A 22,954-nucleotide genomic window follows, 5' to 3' on the forward strand; every position below is an offset into this window, starting at 1 on the left:
GAAATCTTCCAACCACTTCTGCTCCCAGTTCAGCTCTTAAAATACCAAGGATTTCAGCAAGTCCTTACCAGCTCTTTGCCAGTGGGACTCTAGGGACTGTTTTAACGTTAATACACAAAACTCGAAAGATTATAAGCTAAATTGAGAAAACACCCTTTTCAGATTTCTTATTTCATCATCTCTCATGCATCTTCTTTCTCCACAGTCAGATGAAGTCCAATTTCACCTCAGTCTTGAATTCATCAGTGAGAATAAATGCCTATTTAAACAAAATCATATAGAGCATATTTCGTATAGCAGTTGTCTGCTGCACTAATTCTGCTTACAAGGGTAAGTATATTACCAATAGGGCAATATACAGGACCAGAATATCAATTACCAGCAGAATTTTTTTTAAAGGTGGCTATGTTTACATGAACTAATCAAATTCAAACAAAATCGTGAAACAAAGTCATTAACGAAGCTGGTGCAGGTGGTCTGCCACACCAGCCAGATATTAAGGATATTGAAATACATTGAACATAGATTAAAGCTGAGGACAGCTCTGCCAGCTGTGTCCCCTCTTGATTTCTTGTACACCCCCATGGGGCAACAGGAGAAATAGAGGAAGCCTTGGTGCTGTGCAACCACTGTTCAGCAACAGCTGAAAAATTGGTGTGTTATCAACCATATGAGCTGCTATGAAGAAAATTAAATCTATCCCAGGTGAAACCAGTACACCTATAAAGGTGAAAACAAGTCAGAGTAGATAACTGAAAGCTGATGAAGCACAAAAGTCCTCCCCTTATAAACAAGCATTTTATTCTAATTTTCCATAAAGTAACTAGATTCGGCATGTTGCAAGATATAATTTTGACCACTTGATATGTAACTACCTTTCCACGTCCATAGTGTAGGTGTTTACATAAGAACAAGTTGTTCAAGCTGCCATTATAGTTGAAAGACAGCGAGTCAATGGAGTCCAGAAAGTGACCTATCTCATCTTAAAGTACACAGTTATCTACAGTTAGATGTATTTGCACTCTAATTTCCAATGGCTTTATTGAAGAGGTCTCTCAACTCTAATAGAGCTAATATCACTGACTAGCTCATATGCAGCTACCTAGAAGTAGGTAGGAGAAATAAATCATACCCCCATTTTTTTTCCACATATTTTGACAAAGAAGATTTTTAAATGTATTTTCCTTTAGCCTAGAGAGATGTCAACAAGTAAAAAGACTTTTTTTTTCTTTTCTTTTCATTTTTTTTCCTCCCGAATCTACCTTTGCTCAGCTACTGTTGTTCCTGGTTCAAATTACCAGATACAATTTTTACAACCCTCAGTAATTTAAAACCTCCTATTGGGAAATCACTCTCCTTCCCACACAACATCATCTTGTAGCAGAGACATCCGTCAAAATGTTTTCCAGTATTGTATTAGGGCTTTGATTATGAAACACTTCCTCTTAACCTTCACCAGGGTGTGTACTGACTAACTTTTCAAGGACTAGAGAAAGCCATTTTGATTAGCAAACGACAGACGGGAAAGCAAGGGTCTATTTTTATGCATGTGTGCATATCTTCACCCAATAGGGGAGGCAGTCCTTTTGGCCACCCATGCTCTTATATTTATTTGTTAAATTGTATCATGTGGGTGATACCAGGTTCTGCAACTACTGATATCATTTCTTTTCACAAAGATGTATTAATGATACCCAGGTCATATAGAGAAAAATAAACTGGAAACAGAATAAGCATAATTATTCCTGTTTTTATCAAGATAGCAAAATATACCCCGATACAAGTGTTTATTACAGAAATGTTTATGAAATTGCTTGTTTTCTTCTTGAAGTGCTAATGCACACCATTTACCTTTTCAAGACAGTAGATAACTAATGAAAAACAGGCATAAGTATTTTAACAGTCTATAATGTTTCTTGGTTTTTTTCCGTATATACAAAGCTTATTTGATAAATATTATTCAATTATACAAGAAAACTAGTAAGCTAGCTGTCTGCCAGGCATATTTCTGCTTTTTTCTGGTTTATCTAATTTGCTTTATTCGATTATTTAGGGAAAATGGAGCCTGTAAATTTTCAGTAATAATTTAACTGCTGTGCTGTGAGAAAGAAAGAAAGAAGGAAAGAAAGAGAGAAAGAAAGCGCATAGAGAAGTATCTAACCATTGAACTAATCTGAAGAAAAACTACCCATTTGTTTTACCTCCGCATTTGTACATTTAGAGAACTAAAATTTCAGATGAAGAATGAACTTCTTATATTCTACGTAAAAAGAAAAAAAGTACAATCTTACAGCGAAGACTGGCTTATAAACTCAGGCATTTGTGGCTGAAGTTCTGAAGAACAAACCTATACTTTTGTAAAACTTTTAAATAATTTTTAAAGGTTTCTAGGTAATGTGGGCAAGTGTAATTTATTTATTTATTTATTATAAAGAGGCATTCACACCATCTACCTTTAGCATTTAACTAAGACTTTTAAGACAAGACCTTAGCTGCGCGTATTTTCAGCAGAGAGAGAGAGAAATTACTAACAAATATGCAGAAACACTTTCTTGAGACCTCACTGATTCCTAATTTAGGTACTAACACACCTGGAGTTAGATGGTGTGAAACTCCCTTCCTGAAAAACGTAATGTTATGGTTCTGAATACAGCCATCAAGACGTATGCAATGATGTCTTCTTGAACCTATAAATAGCTTGAAATAATAGTTCCAAAAGGGGTATGAATCATTCTTATTTTAGTTTTATTGCCAAATGAATATAATATCATAGACTAAGACGGTAATCATTTTACTCTGAGTTGCAACATACAAAAAAGTGATCTAGTAGGGGTGACTTGGAAAGTACTAAATTCAACATTTTTTTCCGGTTACATGTCTAAGCAAGATAAATTAAAAATGAAAATGCTGGTTCAAACTCTGCAAAAGTATGAATGCCTAAGCTTTCTGATGGCATTCTTACACTGATAATAAAGAGGTGAAAGCTGATTAAAATATGCTTATAGAACAGTACTTCTAAACTTTACAATGCAGCTGAAGCGTTCAACAAGGTAACGATTTTCTCTACTTGACAAATAGAATAAATGTTTCTTCCCCCAAGTAAAAACAAAAAATCCCCAAGTAACTCCTAGGAAACACAGAATTAAGATAGTAAACAGAAATATGGCAACATATTCCCCTATGGCAACAAATCCCCACCTGGATTTGAAAATGTTGTACGTTTATTCCTGTTTGCCCAAAGAACAGACAAAAGTAAATGGATATGGATAGTGAAAACAGAAGGAATAAAATGCAGGCAAGTTAGAAGACAGGGTACTATGACAAACTCATTCGTCCATGAATGTCCTTTTTCAAGCATTTCTATTCTTTCCTTCTTTCAGAAGTACAAAACTGGGAGAGGGAGCAGATCCAATATCAAACCAAGAAACTAATCAGAAACACAATTTGGAGAATTTTCTGTGTGGTGTTTGCCTTTGCTGAGCTATCTGGATTTGCTTGGTGCTATGGAGTAAGACTGTGTGATAATTCCAAAGCAATTGCAACCCAAAAGATCTCATTAGATATTGCATTTTTTTTTTTTCTTAAAGAGTTTGCAACTATTTGCTGGTAATTGATAGAAACTGTTAGCTAACTTTCTTTCAAAGCAAATTAGTCATTTTGTTCTTCTATAAGTTTAAGTCTTTTGAAGTAATATCTGACAAGATTGCATATAGTTAACATAACTTTTCCTCAGATAAAAGTGGGAAGAAACAATCAATTTGAAGTCTGCAAATTCATGTTTGGTTACCAGCAATAACAGATAGTTTCCAAAATGGCATAGAATCAAGATGCTCATATAATATGATTACAGAGTCATGGCAGACCTAAGACTAGATTTAAATCTCTCATCTCTTTCCCACTGGCAACCCTTTCTTATTTGATACGAAAGAGTTGACATCTAATACTCAAATTTGATGTCTAGAAGCAGTTAGACGGCCTCTTTCGCTTCTTTTTCTTGGGATGATAAAGTATACCGAACAAATTTGTGAGAACCTGTAAGCCAAAGAATAAAGCGTATGATTTTTCCTGGACCGCATAACAGAAAGTGGACCATCATGATCTGCCTGCCTGCACCGCTAATAGAAAAACAGGCCCTTGATACCGTGTGACCCCTAGAGAAATGAGGCGCTACTTAAAAAGTACACGTGGAAGTCAAAAGAAAGTGAGAGAACATACTTACGCTCATACAAACATACGACATTAATTCGGAATTGATCTACAGACTTAATGAAAGTATTATAGAACTTATAGAATTGAAAATTTTGCAAATCTTTTTTAAAAAAAAGATGCAATAGCAATTATTATACAAAACCTGTGATAATTCTTTTTTTATATATTTATCTGAGGAAAAGAGGGGCTTAATGGAGGCTATGTGCTCTGTTTCATAGAAACTCTGGGTCACACAAAATACTATCAGCAATTAAACTTTCCTCTGTGCTACAGCTGCACACAGTCTAGGATATCCACAATGAAAGGCAACAGAAACGAGTTGCAACACAGGAAATTCCAACTAGATAGATAAAAGGAAAAAATAAAACCACCTTGAAGACAGTCGAACACTAGGGCAGGGACCCACAGAGGTGGGGGAATATCTCCACTTTTGGAGATTTTCAGACCTCAACTGTTTACGGCCCTGAGGAACCAGACCTAGTTGGACGTGCTACCAACAAGAGGCTGAACTAGATGACCTCTAGAGGATTTTTCCAATTTTGTTACTGTATGAGTCTATGAACATAAAAAGAAATTCAGTAACTCAGCCATCATTAAAGTTAATGAAACTTCTTTTGCTACAGATTATGCCTTATGATTGATGGCATGCTTCACTTTAAGCTTTTTTTTTTCCAAAATCACGTGTGGGAAAAGGACAAAAGTGAAGACAGAAGACTAATATTATAAACGCTATTTCTTTAGGAAAACAGACTAAAAAGAGGGGAAATAAAATGAGACAGGGATAGGGAGAATATGAAAAGGAGTGATGATCCCAGAGCAAAGCAGAAGAATGACAGAGAAAGTAACGAGGGAGATAAAATGTAAGCTGACAATACGTGAGGGAAGCTAGAGAAAGATGATGAATACTCTGGGAGAGTACACAAAGTTAAAATGCGCAATCAAGCACAACAGTAAAAATCCAGATTATGTCATAGCATAAATAGAGCTGAAATAATTCTAAGAAACGTGCTGTCCCTGAGTTTTTTTAACACAGACAGAGACTTACAGGTAGAATGGAGAGATCAGGTAGTTGAAGTCCTGTGCTTCTGGAGTATTAAGCATACCTGCGTTATTCCTGACTCATTCACTGAACCTGTTCTCTAGTGAAGCCTCCACATAAATCCTCTACCGTTGTATTCCTTATTACATCCTTTTTCTAACCATATAGTTAGCAAGTTTTTCCTAATAACTAAACTCAACATTTTTTCTTGCAGATTAATCCAGCTCTACTTTCTTCTACCCCCCATTAAGCATAGATAACAACTGACCACTGTGTTCTAACATTTTTTTATTGTTTGAAAGATTGTCATCATGGCTGGAAATATTTAGGTCCCTACAGGTGAGCTACATGTCAAAGCCTCCATAACAGTCAATGCATAGTTAGCCTAAAGAGTCACTGGAATCTATAGTGCTAGTCAACTAATGGCATGTAGGTACTTAAATTAGCTTAAGCAGGGTTACTCTTGACCATATAGATTGCCCCTCCACTGACTATATGAGACCTCCATGTCTCACTCATTTGTAAGTTCCTAGAGCTAAGAAGCTGAATACCATCCTGTGTGTCCCTCTCACTCCTTCTTTCTCAAGCTTCTTCTTGTGGGTGGAGTGATTACCTCAACCCCTCATTTATTTTCTGTAATAAGGAAACTTGGGGGCGGAGGGGCACTGCTAAGGAACTGAAGTAAATTTGGTGGGAACTAACCCCCTACACAGACTTGCACATCAGCCATGGAAAATTTTGTTCTCTACCTGCCCTGAGTTACTTCCATTTTGCCAGGACTGTTTAGTGATTGCTGGTGAATTTTTTTCGTTTGCTTGTTTTTAAAGCTAGCATTTCAGCAGACAGTGTGAGCCCTCTCTACACCTTAATAGCCTTTTATTTGTGGCTTTGGCTTGCCAAGAAACCTTCAGCTTTCTCTTATTGCCCCCAAATGCAAATAACCTGGCAACTTGCATTCTCTTAATCCCGGTCTAAATTAAAAGCATAGGCTCCCTCTGTAGCCAGTGGAAAGAATAGGCACTTTACAGGGCAAAAATCCACGTGCAACAGCAGCATGTAAACTGTTTTTTTGATATTGAATTCATAAACTTTCCTTTTTCAGCAATAAAACACCATTGCATGGGCATCTTGTGTGTCTGTCTTGTGCATGACATCGTTGGCATTTTTAGTCTGCAAAGCCATGGAAAAGGTCACATGCAGCAGACATACTTACTTTTCTCCCCCTTATTCCACTGAAAATACTAAAACGTATTAAGAAAAGATTTTCAAATACAAAAAAGGCCAATACATCCACCTTTATATGTCAAAAAATATTGATGGAAGCTAGAATCTTGAAAGATGTTAAGCACTTCTGTTCCCACTGAGAATCAGAAATGTTGTGAGTGTCCAGCACGCATCAGGATCTCAGCATATATCCTACCAAATATAACAGAAGTTTTGCCTCCATATGAGTCACAGTTGTGAACAAAGAGGGTTTTTTTGCTTGTTTTGCTTTTTGGAAGGTTTTTTCTTGACCAGAACAACTTCTGCCTCATAGTTACTACTAGTTAAGAGAAGCAGCTGACATTGTTGCAAGGCCACTCTTTATAATGTTTGAAAAGTCATGGAGATCAGGGAATGTCTCTGACAACTAGAAGAGATCAAATGTGACACAAGAAGGTCCCAACAGAGGAACCAGGAAACTACAGGCGCATTAGTCTTGCTTCAGCCCCTGGGAAAATAAGGGAATGAATCCTCTTGGAAACTATTATAAGCCAAATCAGGGGGTTGTGAAAAGCCAACACAGATTTACCAAAGGCAAATCACTAAGCTGATCATATTCTACACGAAAACAATGTCTTCTGTCAACATGGGGAGACCTGGAATTCAGCAAAGAGTTCAACAGTGTTCCCCATAGCCATCCTCCTTGACAAATTGGCATGCTACACATTGGGTGGACAGTCTGTGAGATCCGTAGGAAATTGACTAACGGGCCTCACTTAGAGGTTGGTGATTGATGTTTTTTACTCAAGCTGGCAGCCTGTCACAACTGGGTTCCCCTAGGGATCAATATTGGGTTCCATGCTATTTAAAATCTTCATCAATAGTCTGGACGATGGGATTGAATGTACCTGTTGCAGCTTTTACTGGGTGCTGCTGGTGGCGTTTCTCTCTGTGAATCTTGCTTATTGGCGTTGTTCACTGCCAAGGCTTCATATCTGTTGCTGGTTGGTACATACAAGGAACGAAAGTGAAGTGTTAGCCTGGTCCATGGTTCACCAAAGACCATGGTGCCTCATTTTCCAAGGTACTGTCTCTTTGCTTTTGAAACTCTTTGTCTGGTAGTCCTTAGAGGTCAGTGCCATGGAGCACTAGTATTTCTTCTTGCAAGGTCTCGAATAATACTCGATCTATTTCTTGTTCACATTCCCTAATACAACACAGCCTGTTAATTTCCTCTTGCGGCTCCTCCACCTGCTGCCTGAGGGATTCCACTAGAGCACAGCTTGCGCTACCGCCCTCCTCCACCCAGGAGGAGAGGTGCAGTCTTTGCAGCTCTTCACCTGGACAGCAGCTTCCCTGATAGGAAGCTCTGTCTGGGTGGCTGCTTCTACTCGTCCCAGGGCAGCTGGGCTAGCTCGTTGATTACTGTCTGCTGTAGAGCACAGTCCTTGCCTGGTCTCGGCCACCGTGCTTCTGACAACTTCAACCCACTGCCTAATAAGCCCTTCTAACTCCTTGGAGACCTCACGATTCTGGGTAGGCTTGCACAGCCACCAGCTAGCTGGGGCGGCCATCAGGGCTGCAGCCTGAGCCTGTGGGTGAGCAGAGCAGGCAGCAGCCCAGTAACTGGCAGAGCACGTAGCCCTTCCTGCGTGCCTTTCTACGGGAACTGCCGCACGCTAATCTAATGTTTAAATTAATGCATTTTAATCTCCATTCTAAAGTACAGTTTAAGAAAATGTGTGGTAATTATTTATATTTTGCAGGCTTCATTCATCCAGTGATGCTGAAATAAAGTCCCATGCAAAAATTACAATAAATGCAAAGCTATGATTTAATAATAGGAACCTTTCACATCATGCTTCATAAGCACCTTTTAAGAGCTTTCAAAGCCACTACAGAAATTCTAATTGAGTTACGATGATGTTGTTTTCAAATAAGGAACTAATATTATTTTTAACATAGCCAAGATTTTTTAAAAGTGGCAAATCTTCAGATTGTTTAACATTAAAATGCACAAAATATGCAAAGATTATTTCATGTGATGAAAAAAATACAACATATGGCGTGATGCATCTGTATAGAGCTATTCACATATGTACCCTCAGTAATTAAAACGAGAAACAATGTAATAGGCATATGATTTCACACTGAGGCGGAGGCTGAGACAAAATACTTCATATCTCTGCTGCATCTAAACAAGAAAAGCTTCTCAACCTTTGTGACCTTAGAAGTTGCTCACCAGGAGACAGGTAGCTGTCATCAGCTGCTCCTCACATCATTTCTCTTCAGTAGGTAGGCAGTAATTCCTCCTGAGATCTTGCAGAAGCAGAAACAGCTCCCTTGTGTTTGGTAGGTGTGAGCTTCCACTGAATTTACTGCTCAAAGGAGAAGGAAGTCATTGGTGAGTTAGGAATTAAATGGAAACTTAAGCCAAGAACCAATTTCCTTCAGGCAAGCATCGGAATTCAGAACTTGGGAAAGGAGCCTCTACATCTAGAAGTCCTGAACCTGCCTCTGAGTCGGAGGGTCACAGCAGGACCCAGCCAGAGTTGCTGCCTCCAAAAAAGCTGAGCTCTAACCTTAGCAGGAGCTGAGCGCCGAGCTCTTTTGCCTCTTACAGAGCTGAGATACTGTATTTGCTTCTGAGAGGCAAAAGCTCTGAAGCCATCCTCCTCCTTGCCCTATCAAGAAAATTGCTGGTGCAGTGGGTCTCCTGGAATTTTAATAGAGGCACTTTACCTAAATAGCAGAGATCTGTAGATGCATAAGACAAGAAATGGCAGCAGGGTGTGAAATCTGTATTAATCCACTGTTGTCAGAACTGGAAACCCTTGCAAATGGTATTTCTTAGAATATTTCAAACTCTCGGTGCTTTTCTCAGATAAACTCTCACCAAGAGAGCCTCTGGTTTAGCCTGACTTCTTTAGGATATGAAGCTTATGTGACTGTGCTCGCTAGCAAGCTGTCCTTGATAGATTTGAACCTATTTTAACCAAATGGAACAGATACATTATTGTCCTGTAAGTATTATGAAGCAGGAATCAAGACTAATTGTTTTTTATCATTTCTCACAGTATTATTAGTGTGTATAGTAATAAACTTTCAGATTCTTTTCTCTGAAGTCCAAAATCAATGTGCTTCTTGAACCAAAAAGAGTTTTTAAAAGATATAAGATAATATATAACATGTGGTAGTCACAGTTTTGTTGCAATGATATATGTTGTGTGAATAACAACTCTGGTAGCACACTGATTGATGTAATAACAGGAAATTATTAGTTGATATCAGTATAATTCAGAACAGAAAATAGCCCTTCATTTGGAAGGTGTCTATATTTAATTCTATTTGACACTGAGCTGCAGGTGGTAAAATGGGCAAAAGATTCACTCAGTGAAAATTGCCTACATTTTACAGAAATTACCAAATAGGAAAATGGGAAGAAAACAATAGCAAAGGTCTTGGAAGAATGAAGAAAATGACCTTCCTCTTATTACTACTTTTTTTTTTTTAAAAAAAAAAGCACGTTCTCTGATCTACATCCGTTAAAGAAGAAACAAGTTCTATCCATGTGAGGAAAAAAATAATCAAGAGGGTTCTTGAAGACTTAAAGAGCAAACTACTTCCAAAATGTTAGTTGCATATTGAAGTCCTTCACATCATCTTCAGATAAATGCAGTGTATCTTCAATTTATCTCTTAGGTTAACAACGAACAGCTGAGATGCAAATATTGAAGGGTGGGGTAATGCTGTTGAACAGAAAGAAAAACTCTAAATAACTTTTCAGCTCTGTGACAGTGTCCTCCTTTACCACCAAAATAACATTAAATCTTTAGATCAGTGAGGCAATTCCCAACCTTGTCGGCAACTGGAATGCCTCATTGCTTGTGGATACTCAGATTTGCCAGTGTCCATACTCTGTTGCTAAGAAATTTGTGCCTTTCCCACTCAGATTTAGCCACAGAAAGCCTTGCATTTGTGATCTCCATGCCCAGTTATGGTAAATCGCTGTATTCAGGGTTAAAACACTGACCTCAAAAATATAATGTTGTTTCAAATGCAGAAAACCTGGTAACACGAGTTACTGGTGTCACTGCATGTTAGTGGTCCCCTGGTAAATATTGAGTTAGAGTCAAAGATAGACATCTTCAAACTTCTGCAAAGAATCATTGCTAGTTAGCTGGATGATGACACTCCCCCCACAAAGCATTTACTTTCTGTAATGTCAGTATTTCACTGGAATTACTCCAGTATATGGGAGACAAATTTTTCTGGTAACTATCTCCCAAGCCTAGAATTCATTGCCATCAATCATGTAATATTAGAGATTTTGTGTACATACTTGAGGATGGTCTAAAACAATATGTTCATGCTTGATATTACCAGGGAAGAAGGAAAAAAGCTCACTCATTTTTCATGCAGATGGACATCACTCTGTGTATGCGGTGGCTTTTAATATTCGATTTTAATATTCATTGGTGAGTTGCAGAAACCAAACCTGGCTATACAACTTCAACACAAAACCAGCAGACACACTTTTTCCTGCGTCGTTCATTATTTACCAGTAAGCTTGACAGTGAAGGGAGCCACTGCAACTCCAGACCCTTCCAAAATATGTTTTTATTAAAATGTTTTTAGTTAATTAAAAATAAAATAGGTCATCCTACCTCATCAATCTTATATAAGGGAAATTTTTATCTTTAAACACATAGTAGAATCCTTAGGATTTACTTGTTCTCAAAATTAAATATCCAGTGACAAAAAAACAATTATTTTTTTTCCTAAATTTCAACACTCTCATTTGTTTAATCCATATTATCATTTCCTTAAAAATTTGAAGCTTTTTACTCTGGCTAAAAACAGTATTCTCTCCTGTGTTTTCATTTAATTATTAGGAAATGCAGTTACAATTGTAGAACAGAGTACATCTTGTTGTGTGAGACAGCCAATGGTGATCCTGTTTCTCATGTATCAATTTAGAGATATTAGAGACAGTTTAGTTATCAGTGCTTATTGTTCTATTGACTTGAGTAAATTTTAGATCAGCTTCATTGTGAATTTGTCTGATGGTGAACCCCTGGTGAAGACTAGGCATAACCAACAGCTACTGCAAATTGCATTAAGCTTTTACAATTAACCAAACAACAAATAAATCAATGGAAGAATTGAGGGTCACCTCAATATGAAAATAAACCCCGTAGTCACAGAGATGGCCATTTTTCAAGCTAAGCTAGGAAAGGCAGGCTTCAGAATAATTTGAATTCTTCTGTCTGAGCACTGAGATTTAAAATTCCTACAGAATAAAAGAAGACTAATAGCATTCTTGACAAGGAAAATTGAAGGAGTAAGAACATCAATTGTAGGAATGACTGATAAAATTACTTAATTGACACTAACCTAAAGATAGATTTACACAAAAAGTATGATGGTCAAGTGACGGATTAAGACTTCGCATATACAAAGAGGCTTTCTTTTGCATCTGACTCTAGTGGCGATGAAGAGATCATTTTACTCTGTAATTTGACAAGATGCAAGTATTGTGCTGAAAAATTGGAATAAAAATTGCAGGTTAAAATACATTGTTTCAAATACTTTTTACAGGAACCCAAAGAACAAACTATAGTCAAAGATAATGAAATTAACACATTTTTGTAATATTGTTTGAATGCAAATTTTGATATGCCTTGATATAACTTCTGTATTTTTACTCGAATAACACAAAGAAAACATTTTGTGTCATGGAGAAGCTTCAAGTTTTAAAAATGACTTTTGGGGAGTTAACAGCTGAAAGCAAGGAAATTTCAGGCAGAAGTGCATTTTTGATAAGGTAAAGGGAAACAACACTTTGCAAAAATTATATTGTTATTTTCCAGATCTATCTAGTCTGAACTGTGGGGATCATACAATGGCTGATAGAACATCCTCAGCAAATGATAAAGTGCATGAAATAAAATCTGAAAAGTTGAGCTTCCCATTTATGTACATTAGCATTTAAGTATTGTACAAAATAAACTTTATTCAAGCAGTTTTAGATCAGCGATCCAATGACATGGCTAGACTATTTTAACTCTACTGCTCCTGACAAAAGGGCGTAGGAAACAGGACTACAAGACACAGCTTCTGCTTCTAGCCTGGATTATTTATGCTACACTGAAGTAAAAAAATTGTTTGCTTTTAAACTGGTGAACGATGGCTGTATTGCATTGTTCAATAGCTGTCTCGGCTCCACATTCAAGTTCACATGTACACCGTGTAAAAATTTGCAGAGAATCTTCAGTGGCTTCAGAAAAAGGAGCTGGAAGTCTCACTCTGTGCAACATCTGTGATGTTTTTGTAACTGAAAGATGAATTTGAGGGACTTGCAGTGGATAAACTCATCTGTTGCAGAGAAAGTACAATCTGGCAGGGGAAAAAAGGGAACTAACCTCGGAATCTCTGCCTTGCAATTCAATTTTGCGCATCCTGATGCCAGCTGTAACTGCAACTAAGATAAGTAAACTGGTGAAACTTCACTGGTGGTAAATTAATAGTCACTGGGGAGAGCTACATCCCTAGACTTTCACATATAACCTAAAAAAAAAAAAAAAAGAAAAAGTGCTATCTCAGATACAAAGCAGCAAGGAAGTATGACAAGAGCTTTGCCTTGGCTCTTATTGCTCTGATGCTAGAGCAAAGGGCATGAGTTAAAGGGATTTTAAGGGACCACAAGTGGCCTGGACTACAGGGAGCTCCAGGGACCACAAGTGGAGCTGTGGTATGTGAAATCCTCAATATTCCCAAACGCAAAGCCCGAACGCTGTGAATCCCGTTAGCCAGCATCACACGCGGACGTTTGTGTTCAGCCCTGCTTCCATACCCGAGCCTCTGAAGAGTCATCTGCATTCACTTTACTCCTCCTTATTGCCCACCACCAACCCAAGCCCGTGAGAAGCTGCAGGCCAGGCTGCCCGGACCAGAGCTCCCCTCGCTGCTCACCAGCCCGCCCGCGGCCGCCGTAATCAGAGGTAATTGCCCGGGCTGTTATCTCCCTGCAGCCTGCGTCGTGCTTCCAAATACCTCTAATTGAATTGCTATAATTTTTGCCCTTCCTAATGCAGTGGGTTTGGCGAGGTAGAAATGATCCAGGGGAGGCAGGAGGGGGGTGGAAGGGGGTGGGCGGCTCCCTCCTCCCCCCTCCCGCCGGGCGCCCCTCCTGCAGCCCATAAAGAGCGGAGGGAAGAGCAGGGTGGGCGTGCAGATCCGCGGCCGCGCACCGTGGCCATGCAGTGAGTGCCCGCCGCGGGCAGGTGGGAGGGACACCGCAGCCAGCACCGGGTGAAACGCCGTCAGCGAGAGGCCGTCGCGCCCCGGCTCAAGGTAACTCCCCTCCTCTCTCCCCAGTGGGAATCTGGGTGCCAAACTGGTGGCCACAGCCACTCCGCCCCGCGGAAAGAAGGTTCACCCCCACTTCCCACCCGCGGCGGGGATGCCCTGAGGGGGATCTGTAACTGGAAGGCAAAAAAACTCAGAGCATTTACCTCAGTACGGTTTCTTTCCAGATGCAGAGGTGCGCAAGTTTCCTGTTTCTGTCTTTAATCCTTTGTGCCACCCTGTCAGAAACATTTGGACTGGTTTTCTCAGTAAGTACGAATTTCACTGGTGGGGGCCCTATCCGTTGGGCAGCATTCGTGTCTCAGCTGGCAAGTGACGTATGTCTAGGTACAGGGGTTGGACAAGATGCATCCCCCAAAAATATTTTGGTCAGTAAACAGGTTTTTAGTTAAGAATTTGTGGTTTTTGAATACTAGCTCCCTTGTAACAAATAATATGACTAAAGCAGGGGGAAAAGACTTTCTAGTTTATAGAACAGAATTGAATGGATGTCCCACCTAACTCAGAAAAGGTGGTGTATGTATGGGCTTCTTTCTCTAAGGAAAAGAGGCATGTAAATCCAAACGATTAAAAGAAAACATTGCTGTTTAAGATGGTTATCATGTGGTAATTGGAGTATAAAGTCAAAGTTTCTGCTTCCAAAGTGTGATTTGCAGTTTCACTTACATGGTGTGAAATCTTCACGCTGTGTGGATGTCAATAGCAAAACTATTGAGTTAGATGGGCACGAGGCAAGAGTTCACCATTAATATTTGCTTCAGTGTTATTTACTTCTATCTTTTTCTTACAATATTTCTTGATTTTTAAGCCTTCAGAAGACACTTTCTGCAAAGAAAATGTCTGTTTGAGTGCTGTTTGCCTTGCCTTCAGGAAGGACTGTGTAGTTCATTAGTTCATGCAATAACATACTTGCATTTTTTCCTTTAAGGCAAAAGAAAAAAGGGGCTGGACTTTGAATAGTGCTGGTTACCTACTTGGGCCACGTAAGTCAAGCACTTGTTGGGTTTTTTTTTTTTGGTCATTATTTCAAAATACAGAAGACTTTTTCTCGTAAACCAGTTTGCTGGAGTGTGCTCCTAGCTTCTCTGCTGAACACAGTAATTTTGTCTAGACCTGCAAAGCTGAAGAAACTCGTTTGGGAAAATACTTGTTTAGATATTTGTTACACGCCTGTTACTGAACTGAGTTGTCTTAGACAATAACTGTAATTTTCTGAAGCAGAGTTGTGTGTGCCTTTACATAGAGAAGCACATCTGGCCACTCTTTGTGCTTCTGAACTGTAATTTTCCTATGACAAATACTTCCCTTCTCCCCCTGGAAGCGTTACAAAATCTTATAGCATCTTAGATGCCAAAGGAAGAACGACAAAATGTGACATTTTGGCAATTCTCAATGTTATTTCAGATCTCACCATTAAATCTATTTGAAAATGGCAAAACAAATTAAAATGTTAAGATGCACACTCACGACTGTAAATATTAACAGTTCATTATGTGAAAAATATATAATGTACAAGGTGTTTAAAATACAGAAACACATTAGTTTACAAAGATGGAGCATCACAAATGTAGATTATAAGAAAACTGAAATGCAGTGCTAAGCTGTCTCAAATATCTGTCCTTTACCGTTATTTCTTCTTGATGTAAAAACGCTCATTACCAATGCTTCTATATTTTCAGTCTCTGTAATACATGACAAATACTACACAACCTTACTATGACTCTCTTAATTCTTTTTAAGTAATTTCAAGGATACCTTAAAGAAAAAAAAAAAGATTAATGCATCTTAAATGTATTAACTGGTTCTGCAAATGTCTGGAAGTATATTTGCCCCAAAGCAGATCTATCCAAATTGGCAAAGATACTGTGGGGAAATGTACTTGTCAAAGTGCCATTTATCTAAGACTGGATAATAGGAATCATCCTTTGTTGCAGGTCGTATTGATCAGCTTTTACTGATAAAGGAAATGCCCATTGCAAGGGGGAGAGAAGAGGCACCAGGGGCATGTAAGATAGTTTACATGAATAACCTTCAAAAACTATCTGCAGTTTTCTTTTAAGCAAGCTCATTGGCAACATTTTCTAAAAATAGAAGAAAGAGTAGCAAAACCTTCCCAAATTTCATGTGAGTGTACAAACTTATATTTTCTTTAAAACTTCCTATGAATTAAATAATAGTTTCTGCAAGTATGTAGTACAGGACTGGGTCTCTAGATTACATAAATCATAAGCACAATTTCAGAAGAAAGGTTATTTTATTTAGTGACATATTAATTGCTGCTTTGTCATTTTGTATGTCAAAAGTGTCCATCATGATCTTTTCTTTGAAATCCATGAAAAGCAAACAATATAGTAAAGGTTGTTGTTAAGTCATTTAACTCCTCTGATTTTTAATTTATTTATCAGATGCAGTAGATAACCACAGATCTTTCAATGACAAACATGGTTTCACTGGTAAACGTGAAATACAGCCTGATGAGGATATTAAAGCAGGTAATGAAATTCTGAAAGCCAGTATTGAGTTGGTTTTTATGTTTAGTAACTTATTTACTGTTACAGAGTTAGCTAACTGTCTAGATATAAGGCTATTCCTGTACTTAACAAAAATCCTAATAAACAAATGAAAGGAAGAAAAAACCAAATTTGTTCATTTGGTGTGCTCTTTGGTCATAGCTTAAAACATCTTGGTGCCTAGGGAACAGTACCACGATTATGTTGCTTTTAAAGCATAATAGATCATATTACTTTGAATAAACCAAGTTGTGTTTTTCTTTTCATATGCTATAATAATTTCAAGTGTCATTTTAGACACTCAGGAGTTAACTTTTTTCGAGCAAAGAAGTGAGCACAAAAGGCAGTCTTTCAGTAGGGAAAGCTATAGAAACTGGCAAATTTATTTTATTTATTAATATTATAATATTTATTATTCTGATACACCAGAGCTGAAACTAGACCTCAGAACTGTATGGCACTCCTTATGTTGTAATCAAACAAATATATAAAATATTCCATGTTAAGTCTCACAATATTTCCTATATTTAAGCAAGATGGATTATCTTCATTAAAAGATTGAGAACCTGATCAAAACTGAAATCAAGTTGATGTATTGTTTTGACATTGCATGGATCACAATTTAGTAAATGGCAGTGAAAAGGATGCAGCCTTGTTCTGGATTCATCATCCAAAGCTGGGCCCCTACAATATATGTCTAGATTCCCTTTATGAAGAGAAGCTGGCACTTCTAGGATTTATTTGGAACACCTACTTCAGGATAAGATGTAGAAACTTCCAGAAAAATCTACTTCTCTCTCCTGAAGAGAAACTAAATCTGCTGCAGACATCTAAAGTGAGCTGGGATGGATCTCATCTTTAGACTGTCAAAGAATGACCTGTTCCTTGCTGTAACAAAAAAAAAGCAGTACTTACTTGAGTGCTATTGCATTCATCACTGCACTAATGGGGGAAGACAAAGTCCCGGCCCCAGAGCTCTGGAAGGCTATTTTAAACCCGCCCAGCACAATGGAAATGTAGCTAACACTAAATCAGTTCAGAAATAAAGGAAATGTGCTTAATTACAGTTTCATGGACATAATTACTCTGTAAGTAGAATAGTAATGCTAACACATTTCTGTTTTTTACATTCTCAGAATGACTGCCAGTTTACTCATGGTACATAGTCACCTAGTGGGGTTTTGTGTGTGTGGTGGTGTTCAGTTTTATGTTTTGGTTTTTTCTTTTGGTGTGGGGTTGTTTTTGTTGTTGTTGGCTGGTTTGGGGTTTTCTTCATTTTTAAGAAAAAAACAAAACCAAACCACAAAACAAAACCCACAGGGAGAACCTAATTCCTCAAACACTGGGGTAAAAATAGTATTTTGCCAGTCAGAAGCAATGTGAAAGGAAGGCATTTGTAATCTTACAATGCAGCTCACATTGGAACGTGTTGCTATTGGTGGATATACTACTAGCTCCTTTACAGAAATATGATCTTTAAGAATTACGGAACTCTTTTGCCAAGTACTGCTCCATCTCCACAATTACAAGTAAACCCAACCAAACTAGTCTGAATGGGACCTGAAAATTATATAACTGCCTCTGTTATGAATATCACTTTAGATGCTCTTCTCTCATAAAAAGTTTTCTTTGAAGCTGAAGTTTATTATAGAGTTCCTATTCAAGGGAGGTTTGAATATGCAAAAAAAAAAAAAAAAGGATAAGGTAGTCTGATTTTTTTATTTTAATTGAAAATGAAGGATATTTTTTTAAGTTAAATTCTGCTGAATATTTACAAAAGTGTCTTAAAATGTCAAGATAGATCAAAGAGGAGTATGTTATCTTAGGTACATATGCAAAAACATACCTTTTGGAGGTTTTGTAAAGTCCCAGGCCTAGCTTTTGGGCTGCAAATCATTTCTATATTGCTTGAATGGCTTATTAGGAACAAAGTCCAACTACATGAAGAATTCCTAACTGTTTTGCAAAGCTGATGAATTTGTTTGCTAAATTGATCTTTCCCTTCAGTCTCAGGCCAGTGAACACAAAGAAGAGAGCTGAGAACGAAAGATAATTCTCTTCTGCAACAGAACTCATAAGGCCTTAAAGATCACGACCATAAAGGTGTCAAAGCAGCTCCTACGCAGCAATAGCATATGAAGCTGGGCAATTTTGATTTGAAGAATTGCAGTTAACTACTTAAAGTGTCTTTACTCTTCCATGAAATGAGGTTTTCTATTAAGGATTTTCAGGAAAAAGAAATTTCAGATAGCTTTTTTTTTTTTTTACAGAGTACTCATAAACCTAGCCACAATGTTACATACAATAGATCGTTATACCATGTTAACATTAAGCAACAACTAACTTATTTTATAGGGAATCTTGGAAGACCACTGGTGGATGAAAACATTGTGCGTACAGTAATTGAATTTTTGACTTACTTGCATCTTAAAGGTTAGTGAATACCTTCTTAACCTTTCACGCTTTCTGGTGTGAAATTTACTGAGAAGATAGGACTGTCCTTGAATGTACAAGTCTGCTATAGGTTTGAGCATGCAAGACTTTGTACAGCATCTCTGGTTGGGGGGAGGAACTGTCAATTCCATTTTAGTGTGCTTAGGAATAGGTCTGATTTAGGCCAAACTGTTTGTCAATGAATATCCAACATAGCAGGGTTCTAATACCACCTGATTACTCTGCGCACTGTGAAAATAATAATGGCTACTACCAAAATTGTATGGACCCAGCTTTTAAAGTTGAAAACAAACTAAACATGGTCTGATTACATGGGAGTAAGTATAAAACAATTCAATAACAAATTAAATAAGTTCTCGGTTTAATGCTAAGAAGAGTTTGTTGAAATTCTGAAACACTTGTTAGTGGCAAAAGAAATACATCTCCCTTTCTGCATGTATTCTACATAAAGTCACATCATAAAATTGCAAAACCACCAAGCTGAATGCTGGCAAACAGCTCAAAGTACTGCTAGTAAAAACTCTGTGGAGTCTCAAAATTGTGACAATGATTGTAAAACTGAGCTTAGAGCTGATTCTAGAAGAATGGTAACTTTATTATAGCATTAGGTGAAGAGGAAATCTGGGTACTTCTGAGTTTGCATTACTTTTGCTTTTTAAAAAACACACCATAACTCTGAGCTTTTAAAAGCCTCTTCAGCCCCTCTAGAAGTGTCTACAAAATGTTTGAAAACATTATCTATACTTGGGAAGAAACAACAGGAAGGAAAAAGTTATTTTTACTGCAAATGTTCGAGGAATTCTGTCTCAGAAAGCAGACAATTAAATACATCTGTAACTTCTACATTCTTACATCCAAATACAACAAATTATAAGCAATTTTGCGGCAAGTGTGTGCTGTGAAATAGTAACAAAGAACTGTGTGTTACATTCATATTTTAATTTCACTATTAAAAGAGACTTTCAAGAGATCTATTAACTTGCTGCGTATCTAGGAAACAAAATTCTGGACGTCTTCGGCATCACTTTCTAACTGATTTGCATCTGCCCAAGCAAAATAATTCTCACCACTGAAACTACCAACCCAGTGTTTACTGAATCAACTTTGCATTTGAAACCCCTTATGGTTAGTACTAAGGGCCTGAGATAATTCAAATATATATTTAAAGTAAACTATTAGCATGTATATTTTCTCTGGACAAAGTAGTAGCCTGTTTGTTGTGCCATTGTGAAGGAGTCCTAAACACTCCTTTACCCTGCTGGTAAACCAATAACTGGACACAACAGAAAAGGTGTGAAACCTATTGAGCTCAAGGATGCACTCTCTGATGAGTAGGCTGAGCTGCTAAGTTGGGCAAAAAAATAAAATACATCTCATACAATACATACATCAAATACAAATTGCTTCTTTCCTGGGACGAATGAGCAAAAAAGGCTGCATTGTAACTCTAAGTAACAACTCCTTGTTTAGGATAGTGATGACAAACAGCTGGTTTTATTCAGAAAAGTTGGTATTATTATCTGTCATAAAAAAAAAAAAAAGGAATCTCCAGATCATAATATCATATAAAATGGATGATATAATGATATGATTCTTGTATTCCTAGGTTTCAAAAGACACAGAATGTTATCATATTATCCCGTAACAATATTTATTGGCAAGACCTAGTACAAACTCTTACACAAAAACAGAATTGTAGGTTTAGGAGGTAAAAAACATAATTTATTATGGTAGAGGCACTTTAACACTTTTGCTCAAATGGAACTTTACTACATTAAATATATTGGTTTATATATGTTCCTTTGGGGGGAGAGGGAAAACTCCCACTCATGAGATTCAGATTCAGGGAATGGTTATTCAATCAGACATACACTTCAATCTGCAAGATAAAGTAAATATTTTAACTGCTAAGAAGTATCTTGGTGATAACTAAAAGTGTCCTTCAGCTCTTTCTCTTGAAAATTGATCCCTCCAGCTTCAAAGGCTTCCTATATAGAGCAGGGTCTAGGATGGCAGCCATAATTGGATTATATTAAAACTTTTGAGATTCTGGCATCTAGCAATATCAATTGACATAATAAAATTGATATAATTTCATTGTTATTCTGTCACTGCTGTTTCTAAAAAGGATTATAGCAGGAAGGTATTATTAACATTCAAAAGAAAAAAACCCAATAGTTTAAAAACAAAAACATTAAAAGTTCAAGGATTTGCCTCTCGTAGTTGAGAGAAGAAAAATATAAAAACGTATGTTACTGAAATTGGATTTCATTATTTAATTGCTAAGATTAATATTCATAGTTACATATGTGTTAATTCTCTTTTTGTTTTTTCTTCCCTTCCCCCCCTTTTTTGCAGAGGTGGGAGCACTTGACAAACTACCTTCACCAGAGGAAACTAACCAGTCTTGAAGAAGAATGCATTCTTATTTTGTTGTAGTGTAGATTTAGATTGAAATTTAAACAAAAGATCCAAATGAGCTGAAGATGAGAAGTATTGTTTGCATTAATCTGACAAATAGCTTTCTGCCCTCTGGGTTGGTTTGTTTGGGGATTTTTGTTTGCTTTTTTTTTTCCCTCTCTCTCTTCTGTGATGTTATAGTGTAAAATTTTGCCTTGGTAAAATTTTTCTGTAGGTAAATGATAAAATAAAAATAAAGAGCAACTACGTTGTTTCATTTTCAAATTAAATATGCACTAGCACACAATACATCATATACAAAGCCCAGGTTAAATTGTAAGATTATGCTGCACCTATACTCTTCAAAATTACAGTAAAATAAAACATAAATACTACATATTGTGTACTTCAAACTGCTGCCATGCAGAGTCATCTTCACAGATGTCTGTACTTTTATGCTTCATGGGAGCCTTACTTCCTTTTCCTCTTTTCATAGACGTGAAATAAACTCATATTCACTTTAAATTTCATATTATTCACCTGTAACACACCAGCCCACTGACCGAAGCATACCTTCACGCAATACAAATTTAACTGTTCGGTACAGGTAACAGGTTGGCACAAATCCTATGTGTAGGATTCCTATTCCTATGCTGTCAAGAATACTGGGTCTGTATTCTTTAATGAAGAAACTCTACTGTCCCCTCCAAGATAAAAAAAATATTTTATTTTATGAGATAGTCTAGTCTGAATCCAGCAAAGCACTTGAATACATGCTTAGTCCCTGTGAAAGAGCTTTGATGTACTGGTCCCAGACTGCTAGACCCATACACAACATATGTCATATCAAGAATGAGGAAAGGTTTGAGAGAATACAGCATCTTAGAAAGGTTTTTCACATTCAGATGACCTTCAATGTCTGCATAGGACAGTGAAATATCATCCTTTCAAAGTGCTGCTGTGCACCAGAGTGCACAGACTGACAGAAATTTTGCAGACCATTATTCCATAATCTGTTCTTCACTTTTAGCATTGCAGAATACATTTTAGATGTCAAGCCACTACTGTTTAATTTGAACCCATAAGGTTATCTCACCTTGTCAATCAGCCTGTGCTTTTCCTCTGATAATTACTCTGCCTCTGATCTAATATCTGATGTTCGCTTTCCAAAGTGTACAAAGTACACTTTTCATCAGCTCCAATGAGCTTTTGAGCAAGTCCTTCAGACAATGTTGTACTGTTTGGGGTTTTTTTTAAAAAGAGTAATAAAAAAGTGTACACTGCTGGTATACCTGCTGCTAGTTCAACATTATTTGGTAAATTTATGGATTTCCAAAAAAATGAAAAAAGAATGGAGTGAAATGTAACTTCTGCACATTAGTATAGTTCAGTAATTCCAAACTCTCATTTCCCTAGTCCTTCTACTAGTAGGACTAGTAGACTAGTAACATTTCCCTAGTCCTTCTACTAGTCCACATTTCCCATCATAAACTTGAAGCAGAGCTCACTAAAATCAAAAGGCATTCTTTTCATTGACTTTCTTGGACTTTGGTTCATTGACTACTAAGAAGCAGTATCCATTTGCAGAACTCAATAACAAGCCATCTTTCTATGGCAAGGCAGCTGAATCTATGATCAAATAAAAAGAACATAATCTTAGCACTGAATTTCTTCTCTTTTGAAATAGGATAAGAAATTGAGTTTAAAATTAGAAAACATTTATTACTTAAATCAAATTAGCATACTGTCAGCTCGTTAAAGTTGGAAT

At 37.3% G+C, this 22,954-nt stretch overlaps 1 protein-coding gene across 1 annotated transcript; it reads left to right on the forward strand.

The window, feature by feature from the left end:
* The first annotated feature begins 13,682 nt into the window (after nucleotides 1–13,682).
* GAL (galanin and GMAP prepropeptide) lies at nucleotides 13,683–21,197 on the forward strand. The gene is made up of 7 exons (XM_063333483.1): nucleotides 13,683–13,807; nucleotides 13,990–14,070; nucleotides 14,751–14,805; nucleotides 15,757–15,828; nucleotides 16,228–16,314; nucleotides 18,688–18,765; nucleotides 21,145–21,197. The coding sequence occupies exons 2-7, from the start codon at nucleotides 13,990–13,992 to the stop codon at nucleotides 21,195–21,197; spliced, it is 426 nt and encodes a 141-aa protein (XP_063189553.1). The 5' UTR covers nucleotides 13,683–13,807.
* The last annotated feature ends 1,757 nt before the right edge of the window (nucleotides 21,198–22,954 follow it).

Source organism: Chroicocephalus ridibundus, chromosome 4, assembly GCF_963924245.1.
Source record: "Chroicocephalus ridibundus chromosome 4, bChrRid1.1, whole genome shotgun sequence".
Classification (NCBI taxonomy): domain Eukaryota; kingdom Metazoa; phylum Chordata; class Aves; order Charadriiformes; family Laridae; genus Chroicocephalus; species Chroicocephalus ridibundus.